Source organism: Eretmochelys imbricata, chromosome 9 (assembly GCF_965152235.1).
Source record: "Eretmochelys imbricata isolate rEreImb1 chromosome 9, rEreImb1.hap1, whole genome shotgun sequence".
NCBI classification, from domain to species: domain Eukaryota; kingdom Metazoa; phylum Chordata; order Testudines; family Cheloniidae; genus Eretmochelys; species Eretmochelys imbricata.
In genome coordinates, this window is record NC_135580.1 from 61,882,974 (window position 1) to 61,900,230 (window position 17,257).

Here is a 17,257-nt window from a genome sequence, read left to right on the forward strand (position 1 = left end):
CTCACAAGTGACATGGGTACAACACTCTTAGCCTACTTCCCAGGTGATATTTATTTATACTGGAAGAAAATCACGGCATGTCCTACTACCATTCGTCTCTGGGAAGGCAAGGATCAGGGCTGGGCTAGCAGGGCACTGTTGCAGGTCAGGCCTAAGACATGTGGGCAAACTGGAGTCTTGTTGTGCCCCTGCCTGCTCCCACACGAAGCAAGGGAAAACCCACATGGTGATGAGGTATCTGCAGGGCTCCTGCGGGATCCCAGAGATGCCCCCACCACTCCAATATCCTCAGATACACTGACAGACACATCCAAGAGACAGATGCACCCCCATGTATCTCAATAGACGCACTGATTGGTAGCGTTCCCCCAATAGGTAGATGGCCTCTTTTTAAGCTGATGCTGTTCCCCCACCTCCATACCTTGCCCAGCCCTGATACAGCCATTAGAGGCAAGATAAACTGTCCATTTTTCACTCCAGCCCAGCACTTTCTCCATGTGGCAACAGTCACGGGAATAAATTAGCCTGCTCTATAAATACTCTCTTAAGCCTGAACTCCCTGGATGAGTGATTCCTTCTCTCTCTGTCTGTGACTGTCTCTCACATTTCATGCAGCAGGCCCTCAATCCTCAGCCTCCCCTTCCCTCTTCCCTGCTGTCACTGGGAATAAAATGAGCTTTGTCCCAATCTGACCTTTCCACCAAACTAACAACGTGACACCAAGGGGAAGAAGGAGATCCCGCTAACTATCCACACCTATACAATTGCAGTGGCTTAGCAGCCAAAGTATATCCAGCAGAGGCACATTTATCTGACCTCTGACCAACCAACAACCCTCATTAACTAAAAGACAGCCATAAAGGACATGTGTGTCTCTGGCAGCCAGGGCTACTGTGCAAGGGTCAGAGGGTAGGAAAGGAGAAAGCACGTGCTCATATTGCTGTAATTGTAACTAAAGATCCTGCTTAGCTTCACTCTTGCTGGCCAAGACTAGCTCTGTTACTAGGACTGTTTCTGTGGTCTGAATCTGATTTCTCAGGCTTGTGTCAGCTTGTGAACCCAGGACTGCAGAGCTGGCAGATAGCAAACACCGTCCAATAGCAGCTGAAACCAACTTGCACTCCACTATCCAGAACCTGCTGCCAGCACAGACCTCAGGAAGTCCCAACTGAAGGGGTCTGACAGGCAGCAGCCTGATAGCTCCTGATTGGCTCCCCACCCTGTATAAACCCACAGGGCATTCCAGGAAGTACCCAGGCAGCAGTGTAACTCTCCTGTAGCTACCATTCCTATTCTTGCCCTTGAACTCCTGCCTTTGACCTTGGCTTGATTCAGACCTTGCCTGAAATGTGACTTGGAGGTTGATCCGGATCCTCGGCATCAACCCCGGTCTGGAACTTGACTACAAACTCCTCTGCTACTCTAAGCCTTGGGTCTGATGCTGCTTGTGACTGCCCTTTTCAGGATCCTGACATTCCCTCTGTTCTTTTCATTACACCATGCATGCCTTAGATTGCTTTGAGGTGAAGTCATTGGGTATGCCCTTCAAGGAAAGGCAGCCTTTTGACAATCAGGGAGAAAATGGTACCTGTTCTGGAGCACAGTTGAGGCAATCCATTAAAAAATCCCTTCCCCCAGCCCCCAATACTGACTCCAGTCAGGAGGGTCACAAAAAATGCCAAGGTCCCACAAAGCGTGACAGAAATAAGGGACTGAAGCTTACAGGGATCAAGGCAGAGAAAGCCACTCCGCACAAGTGTGACAAGAAGCCATAATTACCTTCCAGTATGCAGGAGGGGATGCTAACAAATGCAATGCTGCTGGAGAGGTATCGGCGGTTCAGCTTCCACAAGCATCTGATAAAGGCATTCTTCTCATCAACGCTGACAGCTGTCCACTTGTAAACCTTATCAAACTGCAACTCAAACTCCAGACATTCCTAGACACCAATTACAAGAACTGCAATTAATCACATTGGTGGCTATAAGGCATTTATTCTACGCTATGTGACACAATTTAACAAATGTGCTCAATACTGTAAAAGAGAAGACATCCCATGTAGCTAATGCAGCAGGCTCCAGTGTCAAACTGATTGCTTAGCTAATGGAGCATGGGATGAGCAATTTTGGAGGGCTGTAGCTCTGAGATTAGGATTTTTAATGCTACCACAAGGTCACATTGCAAATGAAGAGTCTGACATGGAGTTAATCTGAACTGCGTTCACTGATACAGAGAGTAACTTGATTTTAACAGTTCAATAGCGATGAATCATGTCTGCATCCATGCCACCTTGGGTGCTGATTGTGTCTGCTCTCATAATCCAAGCTGTGTTGGGCCTGGCTAGCAAACAGAGGGGTGCTTGCTAAGGAAAATTCAGATGCTGCTGTAGGTCTTGGTGATTCAGCTTGCAGGTAGGGGATGTTGTGCCAGTGGAGGTGCTGCCCATTGACGCTAAAGTTCTGATATCTTGTGGAGTGGTAGTGTAGCCTAATGAATAGTCCTGTAGCCTAGGACTTAAAGGAGCTGCGTTCTGTTCCCTGCTTGGGTATTGAGTGATCCTGGCAGGTCAGTTCAGCTCTTTGTGTCTCATTTTTCTCATCTGTAAAATGGGGATAACATAAAGTGCTTTAAGATCTACAGCTGAGAAGAGCTAGGCATTATTATGAACCAGATTTTCATCCTCATCTTGCTACCTCCTCTACTGTTTGTTACCCACTACTAGCTGTGTCATGTCAAATATTCTATGAGCATCGATGGAGCTGCAGAGGCATATCTGTTGGACTAAGTTAGCTAGAAGTCTTATTACCTTCCTGGCAGAATCAGTCCTCTGGTATATTTCATGCTCCTTTAGAGACTCAGGCCAGCTCTTGGCATGTGTTCATACAGTTTCTGGCTGGTAGTCAGATGCAATTTTTCCTTGAGGTACCCTTTTGTTGGGAGAGTTCCCCCTTTTATAGTACTTCATTTCCCATCAGAGGGCACCAGATGGGATCCAACAGGCATAGCCACATGACTTTGTGAATAATTATAAGCAACGTGCAGACAGTGAGAGTGTGGCAGACACAGGGATATTTTTGGAGAGTTGTGATTTTAGAACTATGCTTGGGGCAAAGCCCACAGAGTAAACACAGAATGTATCTGTCCACTGAGGAAATACCTTTATTGGTCCTAACTCAGGCCTGAAATCTGAACCCTCTATTTCCCCAGCAGTTCAGATCATTGGAGAGAAGTTCCAAAAATGGTTTGCCCCATCCCTGTGCTTAACTCTCTCTGCCATGATGCTGCAGCATGTACAATTCTGTGGAGCATCCTGGAACATTCCTGACATTCTCTGCTTCATGCTAAGGAAAGGACACTCTGTGGAAATATGCAAGCACACTCCAGCAACAGTGAAAGGGTGAGGAGCAAGCCAACATCTCCTTTATGGGCATTTAATTTGGCTTGAACTTCTGCTGTGGTACTGAAAGAGAAACAAATAGTGCAATATGGTCTTTATTTGCTCCGGTTCTTGTATATACTGTCCCCCTCCTCTAGTCCAAAGCAGAGGAAAGCTCTAAAGGCAGTTTTTAAAAAACAAACCCTGCAGTTTACCCCAGCTTCACTGGTTAGCAAGTTGAAAAAGGGAAGCCGTGGGTACCAGAGAAAAAAATGTCAGTTCCCCCTTGTAATGGGGTGGCTTGCCCCTTAATGGCTGGAGGGCCTAGGGCTAGCCAAGCCTGATTACTGAAGGAAGGCTAGGAACCCCCAAACTAATGGAAGAGAGACACTGAACTGAGGTTGGAGCCTGGAAGCCCAGTATATATCTGAGGACATTAAAGTGAACCCCAGGTAGGGAAATGTTTTAATTTCCTGTTGAGTGTGTTTGAGGATCCCTGAAGAAGGGGAAAACAGAGGCCACAAGAGGGTGCTTAGGTGGTGCCCAGCCCTGTTACACCCCGTTTTAGCCCTTCAATGACAATTAGAAAGAAGAACAGAAGAACTGCCAATCCATCACAGACCGGGGTGCCTCTGGCTCCTGTCCCTGACTGTGTCTGAAGCCCTCCTTGTGGTATAGATGCAACAGGACTGCTCTGTAATCAACATAAAGGGGATGCTTCACTGAGGCTGTTGCACACTGACAAGCCCTATAGTTATTTCTAGCTCTCAGCCTAACACAGCCTGTTCTGCCTACTGTCACCATCAGGGGTCTCCTGAAGTCCAGGCCTGGACTTCGCTCGCTCCATTATAGGGCCAAGGCTGACTGCTTCTGGGGCATAACGGAGTGAGGGGATACCGAGTGATCAGCTTGGAATATTCCACTCAGCCCTGCGGCTTCCTCAGCCAGCTCATTAGCACTGCACTGTCCCAGCTTCCGGAAAGTTTGGAGGCAGCATTTATTATTATTGATCCTAATAATAATAATAGGCTCAGACTTCATGATGATTTATTCAGTCTTATGACACTTTACAGGGTGCTTTCTAAACACCTGAAAGTGATCCATCACGCACCCATGTGGCTTTATAGGCTCACTAGCAGTCTCTGGAACAGCTTGTAGCTGTGCTATCTGCAGGGAATTTACAACTGGCCTGGTTTATAGCACGCCTTATAAGGCGTTATTAAAGGAGGGGGCTACCCAGGAATCGTTTCATAAATATTAATACAGTTTTTCTCAAGGGAGCTGTAACTTAAAGCGCAGCCGAATCTGCAATGTCAGGGCTCTGACAGCACCAGGGGAGGGCAGGTTCCTCATGAAACACACGCTCAGAGTACAGGAGCAGGCTGTGAGGTGAACGGGCTCAATGGATGGAGCATAAGCCGTGAACAATCCTTGCACCCTGCCTGGTGTTTGACCATTCACTTTCATTCTGTAGCAGAGGGAGGTTTCTGTATGTTTCTAGTAGTTGATTCACAACAGGTGATGGAGGGATCATTTCTGGGGACTTGGGCTTTTCTCCAGGGAAGGGTGGAATTGCAGTGTCCTTCCTAGGGGCATGAGGGGGTGGACTTGCAGTATTTCTTTTTCGTAAGGTTGGCCCATCAGCAGACCCAATAACAAAACTTTGACTGGTATAGCTGAAGGCGCAGTACCCAGCCCATATAAGCAGGGAGGCTACCCATGCTGATTCTCACAAGCCTGTCTCTGCATCCCACAAGCTGTCCTAACAGGACAATTCAAGTGTCCTGAATGGACTTATGGTGGGGTCTAGTTATAGATGAAACCCAGCTGGGGAGGAGCTGGTTGGTGCTATGAAGAGAGGAAGTGTGGTACACAAAGAGGCTGCAGGGAGAAAGGGAAGGAACTCCGCAGTTTGTCTGTGGGTACTGAAGGGTGGAGAGACTGGCGTGGTCAGGGAAGGGGCTCTGGGGGAAAGTTGGTCCTGGGAATTTCTCCTGAGCGGTGAGGTCTGGTGGGAGGCTGGGAGAGATGTGGAGCAGGCTCTGGTGATGGGCTTGGACAGTAGGGCAGGATCTGGACTTCCAGGGAGAGAGCTCTGGGAGGTGTTCAGCTGAGCAGGGCAAATGTGAGAGACATGAAAGAACAAGCTCCAGGAGGGCAGAAGTTGGGTTAAGTTTGTTCTGTTGGTTTGGAATTTTATGGGGGGGATTTCAGGGGAGAGCCCTGTGAGTTCTGGCCCTGGGAGAAGGGTGAACCTAGCAAGGCCTGCAAAAAGTCTTTGATAGGAAGAAGTCCAGAAGGCAACAGTGAGGAGTCTGATAGAGCTGACCTTGGTTTTTGCTTATGGGGTCCCTGGACTGGAACCCAGTGTAGTACAAGGGCCTGGGGAAGGTGATGGGTGTCCCGGGGAAGGTGATGGGTGTCCCAGGGAAGGTGATGGCCATCCCCTGAGAAGGAGAGGACAACTGAGAGCCCTGAAGAAAAGGGACTAGGGACCGTGGGCCTCGAGTTGAGGACTGAAGTCCAGATGGATGGATACATACTCCTATTTGTTGGCCGTTAGTACCTCTGAAGGGGAGAGACTTTCAAGTGACCTGGCTGGAGGGCTGAATAATGAGAAGAGGCAGATCAGCAGGGCTGGAGCCACTGTTGGCATAGGGTGTGAGGTGAGGAGAGACTGCTACATCACCCAGTCTAAAGGAATTACAGTCTGGTGGTGGTGTGACTTTGTACAGTGATGCCCTGTCAGTATGTCAGCGTGGTGGCGTTGCATTTGTAAGGATGAAAGTTTGTCTCTAGCCAAGGTGACATCATGATGCAGACATATCCCAGCATACCAGTGCAGCCTTCTCGTGAGATTATTACACCCTGCATAATAAATTCAAATGATAGGCAATGTCTACATTTCATAATGCCTGCTGCTATTGGAGCAAAATGTTTTAAATTTCTATTTTGATTCTTTCTTCAAGATTATCATCACAGAAAAGCGTGGTCTATTTTGCTACGGGTATGTAACTGCTATGCCTTTGTTTTCTGTGTACTGTCCCTCTTAAATCTCCAAATACTGGGCTGTCTGCCAAGATAGGCAGCCATTTTTTGTCCAGGTCAGCGCAGACTGTTACAAAGGAGACACTATGTGCTCCCTTGTGGAGCCTCTACTTTTGTTCGTTCTTGTTTTGTTGTTCTCTTAAGCCCTGATTGGGCCTGGAAAGACTCCCACTGATTTAATGGAGAGTAGAATCCGGGCTGTCATCTAAATTAAAGATCAGGCTGGTGGAAAGTATCTGTGTGCTGTCTATGCATGGAGGAACGTAACAAAATGAAATGTCAGTTCAGCTTGCAACCTTTGATCAAAACCTCCCTGCAAAGTTGGAAGTATTATTTTTTAAGCAAGTCCTAATGAACAGGCTATGTTTCTCACTCTTTTTGGCGCCTGCAGGCATGTCTTTGAGACAGAATGGAAAACTATTTAGATGACTTCCTTTCATTTACTTCTATGTTTGTACAAACATGGGCTCATTGCCAAGGCCCCTGGCACAGTCCCATTAATAAAAAACTAATTATAACAAATTTAACATGCTGCCAACAACAGGCGGCAGAAATGAAATACCTCTTTCCAAGAGCTCTCTGCCAACTGCCATAATGTCACCGTTGAAGCACAAACTGACAGCAACCCAGCACCCACACTCTCCAAGAAACATCCTTACAATAAATACCCTCTGGTTAAGTATTAAATAGCTTAGACAGATGCCTGTAAATAACCTGCATCAGTGTGGGCAAACAGATGGGTCTTGCAATGGGTTCTGCAAACAGTGGGTGATCTCTCAAGTGGAGCGCTTTGCAGAGTTGAGGACCAAGTCCATCTCCAAAGTCTGTATGAAGACCGCTAGAAAAAGCGCTTGAAAGCTCTCATTTGCCAGGAGGGTGCAGGCTATGTATGACTACGATGCGTGACTGTTGCACTGACAGAACCTGATTCAACCCCCATTTAAATCAGTGGATGCTCCTGTTGGCTCTGGTGGGAGCTGGATCAGGCTCTGCCAATGCAACAGTCACTCATTGCTCAACCCGCTCTGAGTTCCATTCAACCTGCTACTGCTACTCTCGTCCCTCTACTTCTTTGTGTCAAGGAAGGAGGAGCATTTCCCTGCTTGCTACCCGCCTCCCCCACCTCCTAAACAGCCCTACCCCTATCCCAAAAGAGACATGAGAAAAGTCCAAAGCACTCCGGTAGGGTTGGTACATTGCCCGGGAATGGGCAGACCCTGGGCAAAACCTGCCCAAGGAAAGGAAAAGGCTGGCATGTTTCCTGCAGTGATTTTCTTCTCACAAAATTTTATTGAGCTCAAAGTTTGTTCCACCTTGTTTCGTTGTGGATTAAAAGCAATTTGGGTCCATTCTCTCATCCCCATCCCCTGCCTACACACACATGCATTCTTCTTACTGAAAACTAAGACCAGGGCTAAGTACCTCTGGCTTCATATCCTCTGCCCATCCATTCCTCTCTCTGTTCACCATCATGTATTCTCTCATGCCCTTTACCCTGATAGGAAGCAGGGGTTAACAGTACCTGTTTGACATTCTTCCCATCTACTAGCTTCAGATCCTTTAAGGGCCACCTGTCAGTCATCTTGTACTGATCACCTCGATCCGCCTTCTTTACCTTCTCTAGGAACAACTGCATTGGCCTACAAGCAGCCACTGGATGGGAGAAGGCAGAAAAAACTGACGTTACTGCTGGCCTGAGATACACATTCAAAGTGCACAAGTACGTGTCCGACTGGCTGATATGTAGGGTTACAAACACTGTATTGACACTGCTTTTCCGTGAATGCTACCATATGGGATTTGGTCTCTTAGAACTACTTGAATGAATTTTCTGATTCAGAACCTAGGTTTCCCCCATTCTAGGTGAGTGCCCTAACCACTGGGTTGTTCAATCAGTTAGGTTCTCACAACATCTCCTGTTGGTGCTGTTCAATTTTTGTATAAATAATTAAATATTCATTAGGCCATGGAGACTCCCTGTACTGGCAGTTAGGGCACTCTTCTCAGATGTATGAAACCCAGATTCAAGTCCCTGCTCCATATTGGGGACTCAAACTCGCTTCTCCCACATCAGTCCCTAGCCACTGGGCTATTGGCTATTCTGGGGGATATGTGAGAGTGGGGTCTCTCTCTTATGTTTTTTCACACTGAGTTTTCGAAAGGTATGGTGTTCTATGCCTGTTTTTCACAAAATGGAATTCTTGTTTTCTGACCAGCCTAAAGTGGGATTGAGTCACCCAGGAGACCAAATCTTATGGAAACTCAATCTGTCTTAAGCTCCTAAATCAACTAGATGCTACTGAAACTCTCTGTAGAGTAATAGAGAGACAGAATTATGGTGTTCTTCAATACTGCACCTGTTATAAATTCTTTGCTCCAGACCGATCTTTAAATCAGGTTACATGTTGTCATGATCTTTACCAAAAAGTTGGCATGTAATATACCACTGGAAAACTAATAACTCACTGATCATTAATATTGAGTAATGTATGTACAGGATGTGTACAAAGAGTTATATATGTGCGAGAATTATGTATGTTTGGCAAGCAATGCATAAGCCCAGTCTGCCCTAGATATAGGAATGTGTATTTGCTTGTCTGATCCTCCTGGTTATCTGGCAGAGACAATGAAAGTATATTTACATAAAAGGTAAATAAAGCCAGCAACCTGATGAGTGGGGGGGGGAGAGGGTCTGAACCTCAAATGATAAGCAGCCAAATGTTTACAATGTTACTGTATTATAAATGGGTATTGGGTAAGGTCTTTTATGTAAGCCTGTGGCACACTGGTGATCAATATTACCGTGAAATATCTGTATTAACACTACATGAGGAATTATGGATACTCCCTGATATTATACTTTAAAGTCTGACCAAGCATGGGCAGAAACAGGTTTTTTCCCTTACAGGAAGGCCACGATCTACCCATCTCGAATGTAAATTAAGCATTATGGAATCCAAACAATGGAAGCCGAAACGGAAAGCTGTTTTGGTATCCATCACTGGGCACTCAAGGGGCCAGTGCTCTTGAAATCTCAGAATGTTGGGTCCATCAGCCAAGAGGGTTGAAGTCTCTGGTAACTGAATATAGGTGAGAACATGCTTAGGCAAAGATTGTAACTTGTTGAAATTAAGTATTAGAGTATTCTTACTTTTGTTTGTCACCATTTCTGTCTTTACTCCTTATACTTGGTATCACTTAAACCTGTGATGTTGTTTAATAAACTTGTCTGTCCTTTACTATAAACCAGTTCAGTGCAGTGACTGAAGTAAGAGTTTGTCAAACCCCAGTTAAATTAATAAGCTGCTGTTGTCTCTTTAAAGGAGCAATGAACTTAACTTTTGAGAGTATTCCAGGAGAGGGCTTGGCCTCTTCAGGGAGATGTCTCTGGGGAACTCGGGAGTTGGGATTCACTGTTTGTTACCCGCTAGGCAAGATTTGGTCAGGCAGAATCCTGAAGAGTTGGCTGGCATGGCAGACAAGCTGGTGTGTCAGGGAGTTGTCACACAGCTTAGCAGTAGCAAAATTCTCATTTGCTGAGGCTGAAAGGGGTAACACAGTAACTCACAATTCTGGGAACCTCAGCGGATTGTCATATTGGCAGATGGTTTGGGGGAAATTTGGGACTGGGAGGGTGTTGGGGTCAGCCTGCAAAGAGTAACTGGGAAGTGGAAGCCAGGGTGTGGCCTGCATGCTTGTATGTTGGCAGGCATAGTCAGGGCTGTGAGCCACAGTAGCCCAGCATTTAAGGCTTCCAGGGTTGCAAGGCAGGTGATGACGCCTGACTGGTCTGGGTTGAACCCCAAAGTGTCACAATGAGACATTAATGGGAATAATAGTTACTAATATAGGGAGTAGCCCTGTAAATTGTTAGCCTTTCTATAGGCTGTTGGGAGATCTTTATGCAGCCAAAGCGAACCCCTGCCTCCTTCATCTCCAGCTCTTAACATGCTATGATGTGAAATCTTGTGATAAACACAAGTTCCCACCCTAAGGTCCAGGTACTTTTTGATTTTAATATTAAAAGTATCATATAAAAAAAGACAAGTACCTTCTCTGCGGTAATTAAACTTACCAGGAAATTACCCACCAGGAAATTACCCACCAGAGATTAAATCAACAGTTCCTCCAAAATACCTGACCACATCACAACAGCCTTTTGTGTGCCATTTTCTCTGTGCTACCAAGGCACTTACCAACTACACAGAGGATGGAGTTCTTCCTCTTCTTTCCTGTTTTCCAGACATGGACGATTTCCAGCAGTCTCTCATTCTGGGGGTTAAACACATCCTTCTCCAGTAAGATCCAGGGAGAGGCCATGGTGAGCTGTGCATGAGACAGTAAGCAACAACAATTGAGCTCTTTCCCCTTACATTTGTCTGTCATCAGAACCTGGGTGACGGTCCCTTTGGCCCTCCACTCCCAGAGTATGAAAATAAATAGATAAGTGCCCTGTCTGTTTGATGCACTTTGATAAATATGCATTTGATAAATATGCATTATTACACAGACACTGTGATTCTATGGCTCTGAGTCTTCAGTGCCTTGCACCTTGTGTTCAAAGTGAGTGCAAAGTAAGTTGTCATAGATTTTTTTAGAGCCAACAGGGACAATTATGATCATGTAGTCAGACCTCCTGCACAACACAGACCAAAATAGCTTTAACAGTGATTCCTGCATCAAGTACATAACTCCTGATTGTCTTTTCGAGAGACGTCCAGATCGGAGTGTTAGGCTATGGCTACACTTATATGACACAGCTGCAGCAGTGTAGCAGTTCAGTGTAGACATGCACTCCAGCGATGGGAGGGGTTCTGCCATCACTGTAGTTAATCCACCTCCCCGATCTAGCACTGTCTACAGCAGGGGTTAGGTTGGCATAGCTACAAGTCTCAGGGGTTTATCATGCGCCTGAGAGATGTAGCGATGCTGATGTATGTTTTCAGTGTAGTGCAACCCTTAGTATTTCATACTCACTGTGACCTGGTGTAAATAACTCCCAAAAATTCAAAGCACTGGAGAGTCAGGCCTAGTATTTGAGAAGAATCTTAAATATTTCCCAGTTCTCAATATATTTCAAATACAGAGCAAGGAGTAAAAGATTCACTAGCACAACATTGTAATGACTATCTCACATTAGTATAGGAATTTCAATTCCCAGGAATATCAAACTGTTTCAACTGTGAGCATGTCTCCCCTCATGCTGGTATAAATCAGGATTAAATCCATCAAAGTCAATGGAGTTACTCCAGTTTAAAACTTGCATAACAGTGATGACAATCAAGCCCCAGTGTGTATATAGTCATATAGGACTAGAAAGTGTCCTTAAATACAGCCCTAAGCAAGGGATGATGCATAAATTGCACCTACCCAGGCATAGTTCCAAGAGGCTTGGGGACTCAGGGATACAAACTTTTTGATTTTGAAAATTCCCACCATGTGACTAAGCTTACCAATCAAAACTAGCAGTATTGGGGGAGGGAACCCTGGAAAATCAAAATGCAAAGACCCAGAACAACCACCAGGTTACTTTTTTTCCCCATGTAAAGTTTCCTTCCAAAAGATAGGGGCTGTTTATTTGTTTTGTTTGGTTTTTAAATTAAAGTGACTTGGTAAAAAATTATTTTCCAACCTTTAATAAAAGCCCAAATGTTGATTTTTTTTAAAAAAAATATTTAGTCAGAAATATTTGGTCTATTTTGTAGAGAGCCTGGTTCATGATTGGGACTCTTAGATGCGACCTTCATACAAAATATTAGTTTTTATGAATGGCGTAATAAAGAACATTTACCATTACGCACATCATTTAAACATTAACAGCTGTGGACATCACCAGCTAAGGTTAACTGTAGAATTCCCAAACCCAACCTTAAAAAACGCACTGTGAATCTGCACACATGCAGGCTCTGGACATGTTTTTAAGCAGCAAATAAATGCTTAGGAAAGGCATTTGGCAGCATAATGAAAGAAGAAGAGCACTGAGGGTGAGCAGAGGTAGAGTACAGGGGGAGATGTAGACTGGCAGCATGCCTCTGGGTTGTCCTAGATATTGGAGGGCCTTGGGAGCAATCGGGCAACGTGAGGACTTGGTCATCTTGGTCATTACCAGGAAGTGACCCTGGGACCACCAGAGCTAAGACCATGAGATTCTACAGTTTGACCTAAAAAGTGAGTATCCAGGCTGGGCAATGATAAGGCACAGAGGGGCGCAGAGAACACATACTGGGCAGTGGGGGCTACTTGGACAGCTGAAGGGCCCTGCTTTCCTACTTACTGCAGCCTTTACAGGCTTCTGGGGGTCGCCCCCTGTGCTGTCCACCTGACTGTTTTACCTCAGTGAGCCTAACTAGGCTCCTGGGGACTGACTGGGCCTCCAAGGCCCTTAGGGGTCGGGGAATGAAGCCAACACTCCCACCGAGGCCTATCTACACTGGATCTGTCCAGAGCTACCCTACGCTGGCTTAGCAAAACACCTCTGAAAGAGCTGCATCCAGTTGGCATTATGTGGCAATTTTGAAGTCCCAGATCAGGTGCCCATGGTTAAATACTCCCCCATTCCCCCAGACACAGCAGTCTCCCCCACAGGCTGTATTCTCCCCTCTGCTAATGTTCTGCCCCATTAATGCTATCGCTCCCTGCAGTCTAGCACTCCCCAATGCCCTCCCAACCCTCCTCCCCTCAACCCCTCAGTTTGCGCCCCCACCCATAACCCCTCCAGGCCCCTTGCATACAAGGCAGTACTCCTTGCTCAGCGGCTCCCTGCTGCTGCTGGGCCGGTGGCTGCTTCTCCTTCCCTCCCCTGCTGGCTGCTCTCCCCCTCGGCACCCTCCACAGGCCCCGCTGGGTCGGTGTTTGGGTGAAGGGGATTGGCTTGCAGGATCAGGAGGGGACAGAGTCTCAGCCACCACCACAACTCCTCTCCTCCAGTTCCTTCCGCCACTGAATTAGTGGGTTCCTCTCCCTCAAGCCTGGGGGCTATTGCAGGTCTTCCAGGATCATAGAGAACAGGCAGGGCACTTGCCAAGAGAGTGAAATGGGCTTCTCTAGTCTCCCTCCCAGCATTATATGGCTCCAATCCACTGGAGGAAGGGTTCAGAAAGACCCTCTCCTGTAGGGGGAATCTTACACAGTAAATGCCCTGTGCAGAGACTGAGAGGCCCCCAGGCTGTGTGAGACACTGGGACTCTGAAAAATGGCTGCCACTGAGTATGGATGGGCTGAAAATCATGAGACACCGGTAGGGGATTTTAACATGCATGCAATTTTTGATTGATTAGCAAATAAACACTTGTAACTGGTCACTTTCCAAACTTGCTGAGAAATATCTTCTCTAATACTATTTTAAGTATCCCAATGTGCCAACAAATCAGCTGCTCCAGTCAGAAATTAGAAAGGGTAAAAACAAAGGAGTAGAAAATCAAGTAAAAGTAGAAGCTTTAACTATGGAATCCTGGGTATTCCTCCCTGTTTCTGTATTTCTCTTCCTTTGATCTTTGTTATTAGGAAAATGGTGGTGGGGGGGTGTTTAAATTCTCCTCCCAATTACATTGCTAACATGCCCCGTTGACATCCTCAGTTGTACCAGTCAAGCTGAAAGAGAGACATTTTAATTTTTCATCTGCTACTGTTGATTGTGCACCTGAACATACTTCTCAGCACACAAAGGTCTAAATGTGAAACATGATGTGTGATCAAGTCTCAAAATAAAAATACATAGCTCTCATATAGCTGTTTTCATCAGTAGATCTCAAAGTATTTTTCAAAGGATGTCAGGATCATTATCCCTTGAACTTGAATGCCTGGTATTAACTGAGGATATTGAGCTGGTTGAAAATCACAATTCCTATAACGTGGGAGGTGGTTTGTCCTGGTAGATGTAGTCCAGACAGCTAGCCCGGCCTAGGGTGACTAGATGTCCCGATTTTATAGGGAATAGGGACAGTCCTGATATTTGGGGCTTTTTCTTTTATAGGTGTCTATTACCCCCAGGCCTGTCCTGATTTTTAACACTGGCTATCTGATCACCCTAGCCCAGCCCACAGACGAAGATGGGTACATGACTACAGAGACGTGGCAGCAGCACAGGCCGACACAGATTAACATCAAACTGATCCAGAAACAAACATTTTGATTCAGGTTGACAAACCAGAATGTTTCGATGTGGGTTGCCCCAACTTGAAAGGAAATGTTTTGTTTCAATTTCCCTGACGGAACATTGAAAAATTTCAGAAAAAAATTGAAATTTTCTCCTGGAAAATTGCACTTATGGGTAAACTGCATTTTCTATCGAAAATATATTTTGCTGGAAAATTCCCGAGCATCTGTACTCTCTAACTGCAGGTTCCTGGTTCTGTATTTCTAATATAAATACTGTTTGACAATAAAAGGGAGGGGATGCCAGTTAATGACTGTATCATCATTTCGGCAACAGCCGATTGTGACTTTGTAAACAGTCTATCAATTTCAGTAATAAGCTGCAAGGAATCCAGGAAGCAAAGATTGTGTTTGATGCAAATGTGTTAGTAATTAAGAACCAGAAAAGAAACCGTGTAAAAACAAAACTATTTTGAAGGAACAGCATTGATTTTAAAATAATGATTTTGAAAGTTTCCCATGAGACATCAGCAATTTCTTAACATAAATAGGGATTGTGCAGCTAAATCAAATAAATTAAACCCTTCATGTACATCTTACTTAGACAGTGATTAACCTTTCAGCTCAACTATTTATTTACACAGACTGCAATCACTCCCATGATTATTTAAACTTTTTTTCTGGTGCTGGAGTAAGAAAGAGATTTATCTTTACAATCATTCTACTGCCATCACTTTGAATGCAAATCCTCTAGCTAGGTTTTCTTTGCCTCCCCATTCCTGACGGCTTTTCAATCCTCTCCATTTCAGGCCTTGCTAATGATATTCACCTACAAAGAGACAGCCTTGAGACCAGACCATATACATCTGCTATTTTGAACTCGTTAATACATAGAATTATAGAATATCAGGGTTGGAAGGGACCTTAGGAGGTCATCTAGTCCAACCCCCCTGCTCAAAGCAGGACCAATCCCCAATTTTGGGCCCAGATCCCTAAATGGGCCCCTCAAGGATTGAGTTCACAACCCTAGGTTTAGCAGGCCAATGCTCAAACCACTGAGCTATCCCTCACCCCCCTATAATACGATCTAAGCAACCCCTTAAGGGAAATGATTGAAAGTCAAGCTAATAAAGGGACCATCATCTCCTCTCTAACTTAATACAGAAAGCACAATATCTTATCTGAATGTAACCAAAGAGCAATCTGTAACCTACCTATTTTAACCCCCTGTGTTCTAGAAAGAATCTGTAATATTTAAGGTTTCAGAGTAGCAGGATCTCATTGAAACCCCCCAGAGATCTGCACAAAAATCCAGATCACTAATCCAGAAAGGGTACAAACAGCAAGATAAACGTTAGCAAGAGGAAGATCATTGAGACTTTACCAGCTGTATCTTGTTGAGGACAAATTGTGGGATTTCAGTCGCAGGAAGCTTTAGAACAGGAAACGGTACGTTTGCGAAATGAAAGCTTTAAGAGCAAAACAGGAAGTCTGAAGAACCTGAGTGATGGTGCTGAAAGCAGCAGACTTGAGGTTGGGGCAGGAAATAGCTCATGCGAACATCCAGAGCGGAGAGCGGCACAAGGCAGGTGTGGCTTAGAATAAGCAAAGTGTCAAAGCAGCCATAGATAAAATCAGTTGTTGGCAGGAGGCAAAATGGTGTGAAATTGGCTTTTCTTTTCTTTGTTTGAAAAGGTTTGAAGTTCTGAATGGAAGAGAGGTATGGTGTGAACAGCTCCCAATAGGACATTGCTTTTCTCCTCACCACATAAAGATGGCCATCAATTTCTTCTCCTATAAAAGGGTGATTTCAGGGCTGTTGTACTATAGATTTTGGAATGAGACAGAGTAATGATGGGATTGTGATAGACCCTGGTTCAGCAAAGCACATGAGCAGATGCTTATCTGTAAGCATGTGTTTTTCCCACTGAAGTCAGTGGGTTGGCAGACGTTTTGGAGTAGAAGGGGGTGTCGGTGTTGTGAGAGTCATTCTCATGGTGGAAAGGTTTTTCAAAGAGGAAGGTTTTGCAGCATTTCCTAAAGTTGGTCAGAGTCTGGATCGGCCTGAAATCTTCTGGAAGATTGTTCAACAGCCAGATCCCCTTAACAGAGAATGCTTTGCTCCAGCTCTCACGTGTTTTGGGCTCTGCATTGTCCCAGAGAAGCGCAGCTGTCATAGAGGTTCAGAGATTGAAATTTGGTCTTTCATGTGGCTGGGGCTTGAGCCTTTAACTGCTTTGGAGATTAGGACCAAGGCCTTAAACTGGCATCGAGAGCTGACTGGGAGCCAGGCGAGGGACTTAAGCCTGATGTTCTTGTGGTGACCGAGCCATGGAGAAGGTGGCCAGCCACGTTCTATACCAGCTGGGGCCTATGCCTCATCTACACATTCAGCTTCAGAGACCGCAAATTACAATAGTCCAGCCTGGAGGTGACCAAATGCATAGATCACTGTAGCCAGGTCCTTGTCCATGAGGAAGGGAGGAAGTTTCCGAGAGAGCTGGAGGTGAAAGAAGGCGTTTTTAGATACTGATGCAACCTGGTCATCCGGGCTTAATTCGGAGTCCAACAGGACTCTGGAGACTTCACACTAGATCCTGTCCCAAGCTGTGACTGCGGCAAGGCCTTGAACAATTTTGGTGTTGGCTGTCTCCTAAAGACAAGCTGAGCACCCTCAATTCCCATTGACTGCAACAGCGGTTAAAGGTGCATGTAGATCTCTTCAGGAGCAGGCTCCTA

The 17,257-nt window shown here is 45.5% G+C and overlaps 1 protein-coding gene across 1 annotated transcript in view; it reads right to left on the reverse strand.

The window, feature by feature from the left end:
* Positions 1-15,948, reverse strand: part of LOC144270517 (exocyst complex component 1-like) — a 60,493-nt gene extending 44,545 nt beyond the window's left edge. The window contains exons 1-4 of the mRNA XM_077827016.1: positions 15,903-15,948; positions 10,621-10,750; positions 7,947-8,077; positions 1,780-1,939 (exon numbers count right to left, since the gene is read on the reverse strand). Of these exons, the coding sequence (XP_077683142.1) occupies positions 1,780-1,939; positions 7,947-8,077; positions 10,621-10,744 (415 nt within the window). The 5' untranslated portion in view covers positions 10,745-10,750; positions 15,903-15,948. The remainder of the gene's footprint in view (positions 1-1,779; positions 1,940-7,946; positions 8,078-10,620; positions 10,751-15,902) is intronic.
* Positions 15,949-17,257: the final 1,309 nt, after the last annotated feature.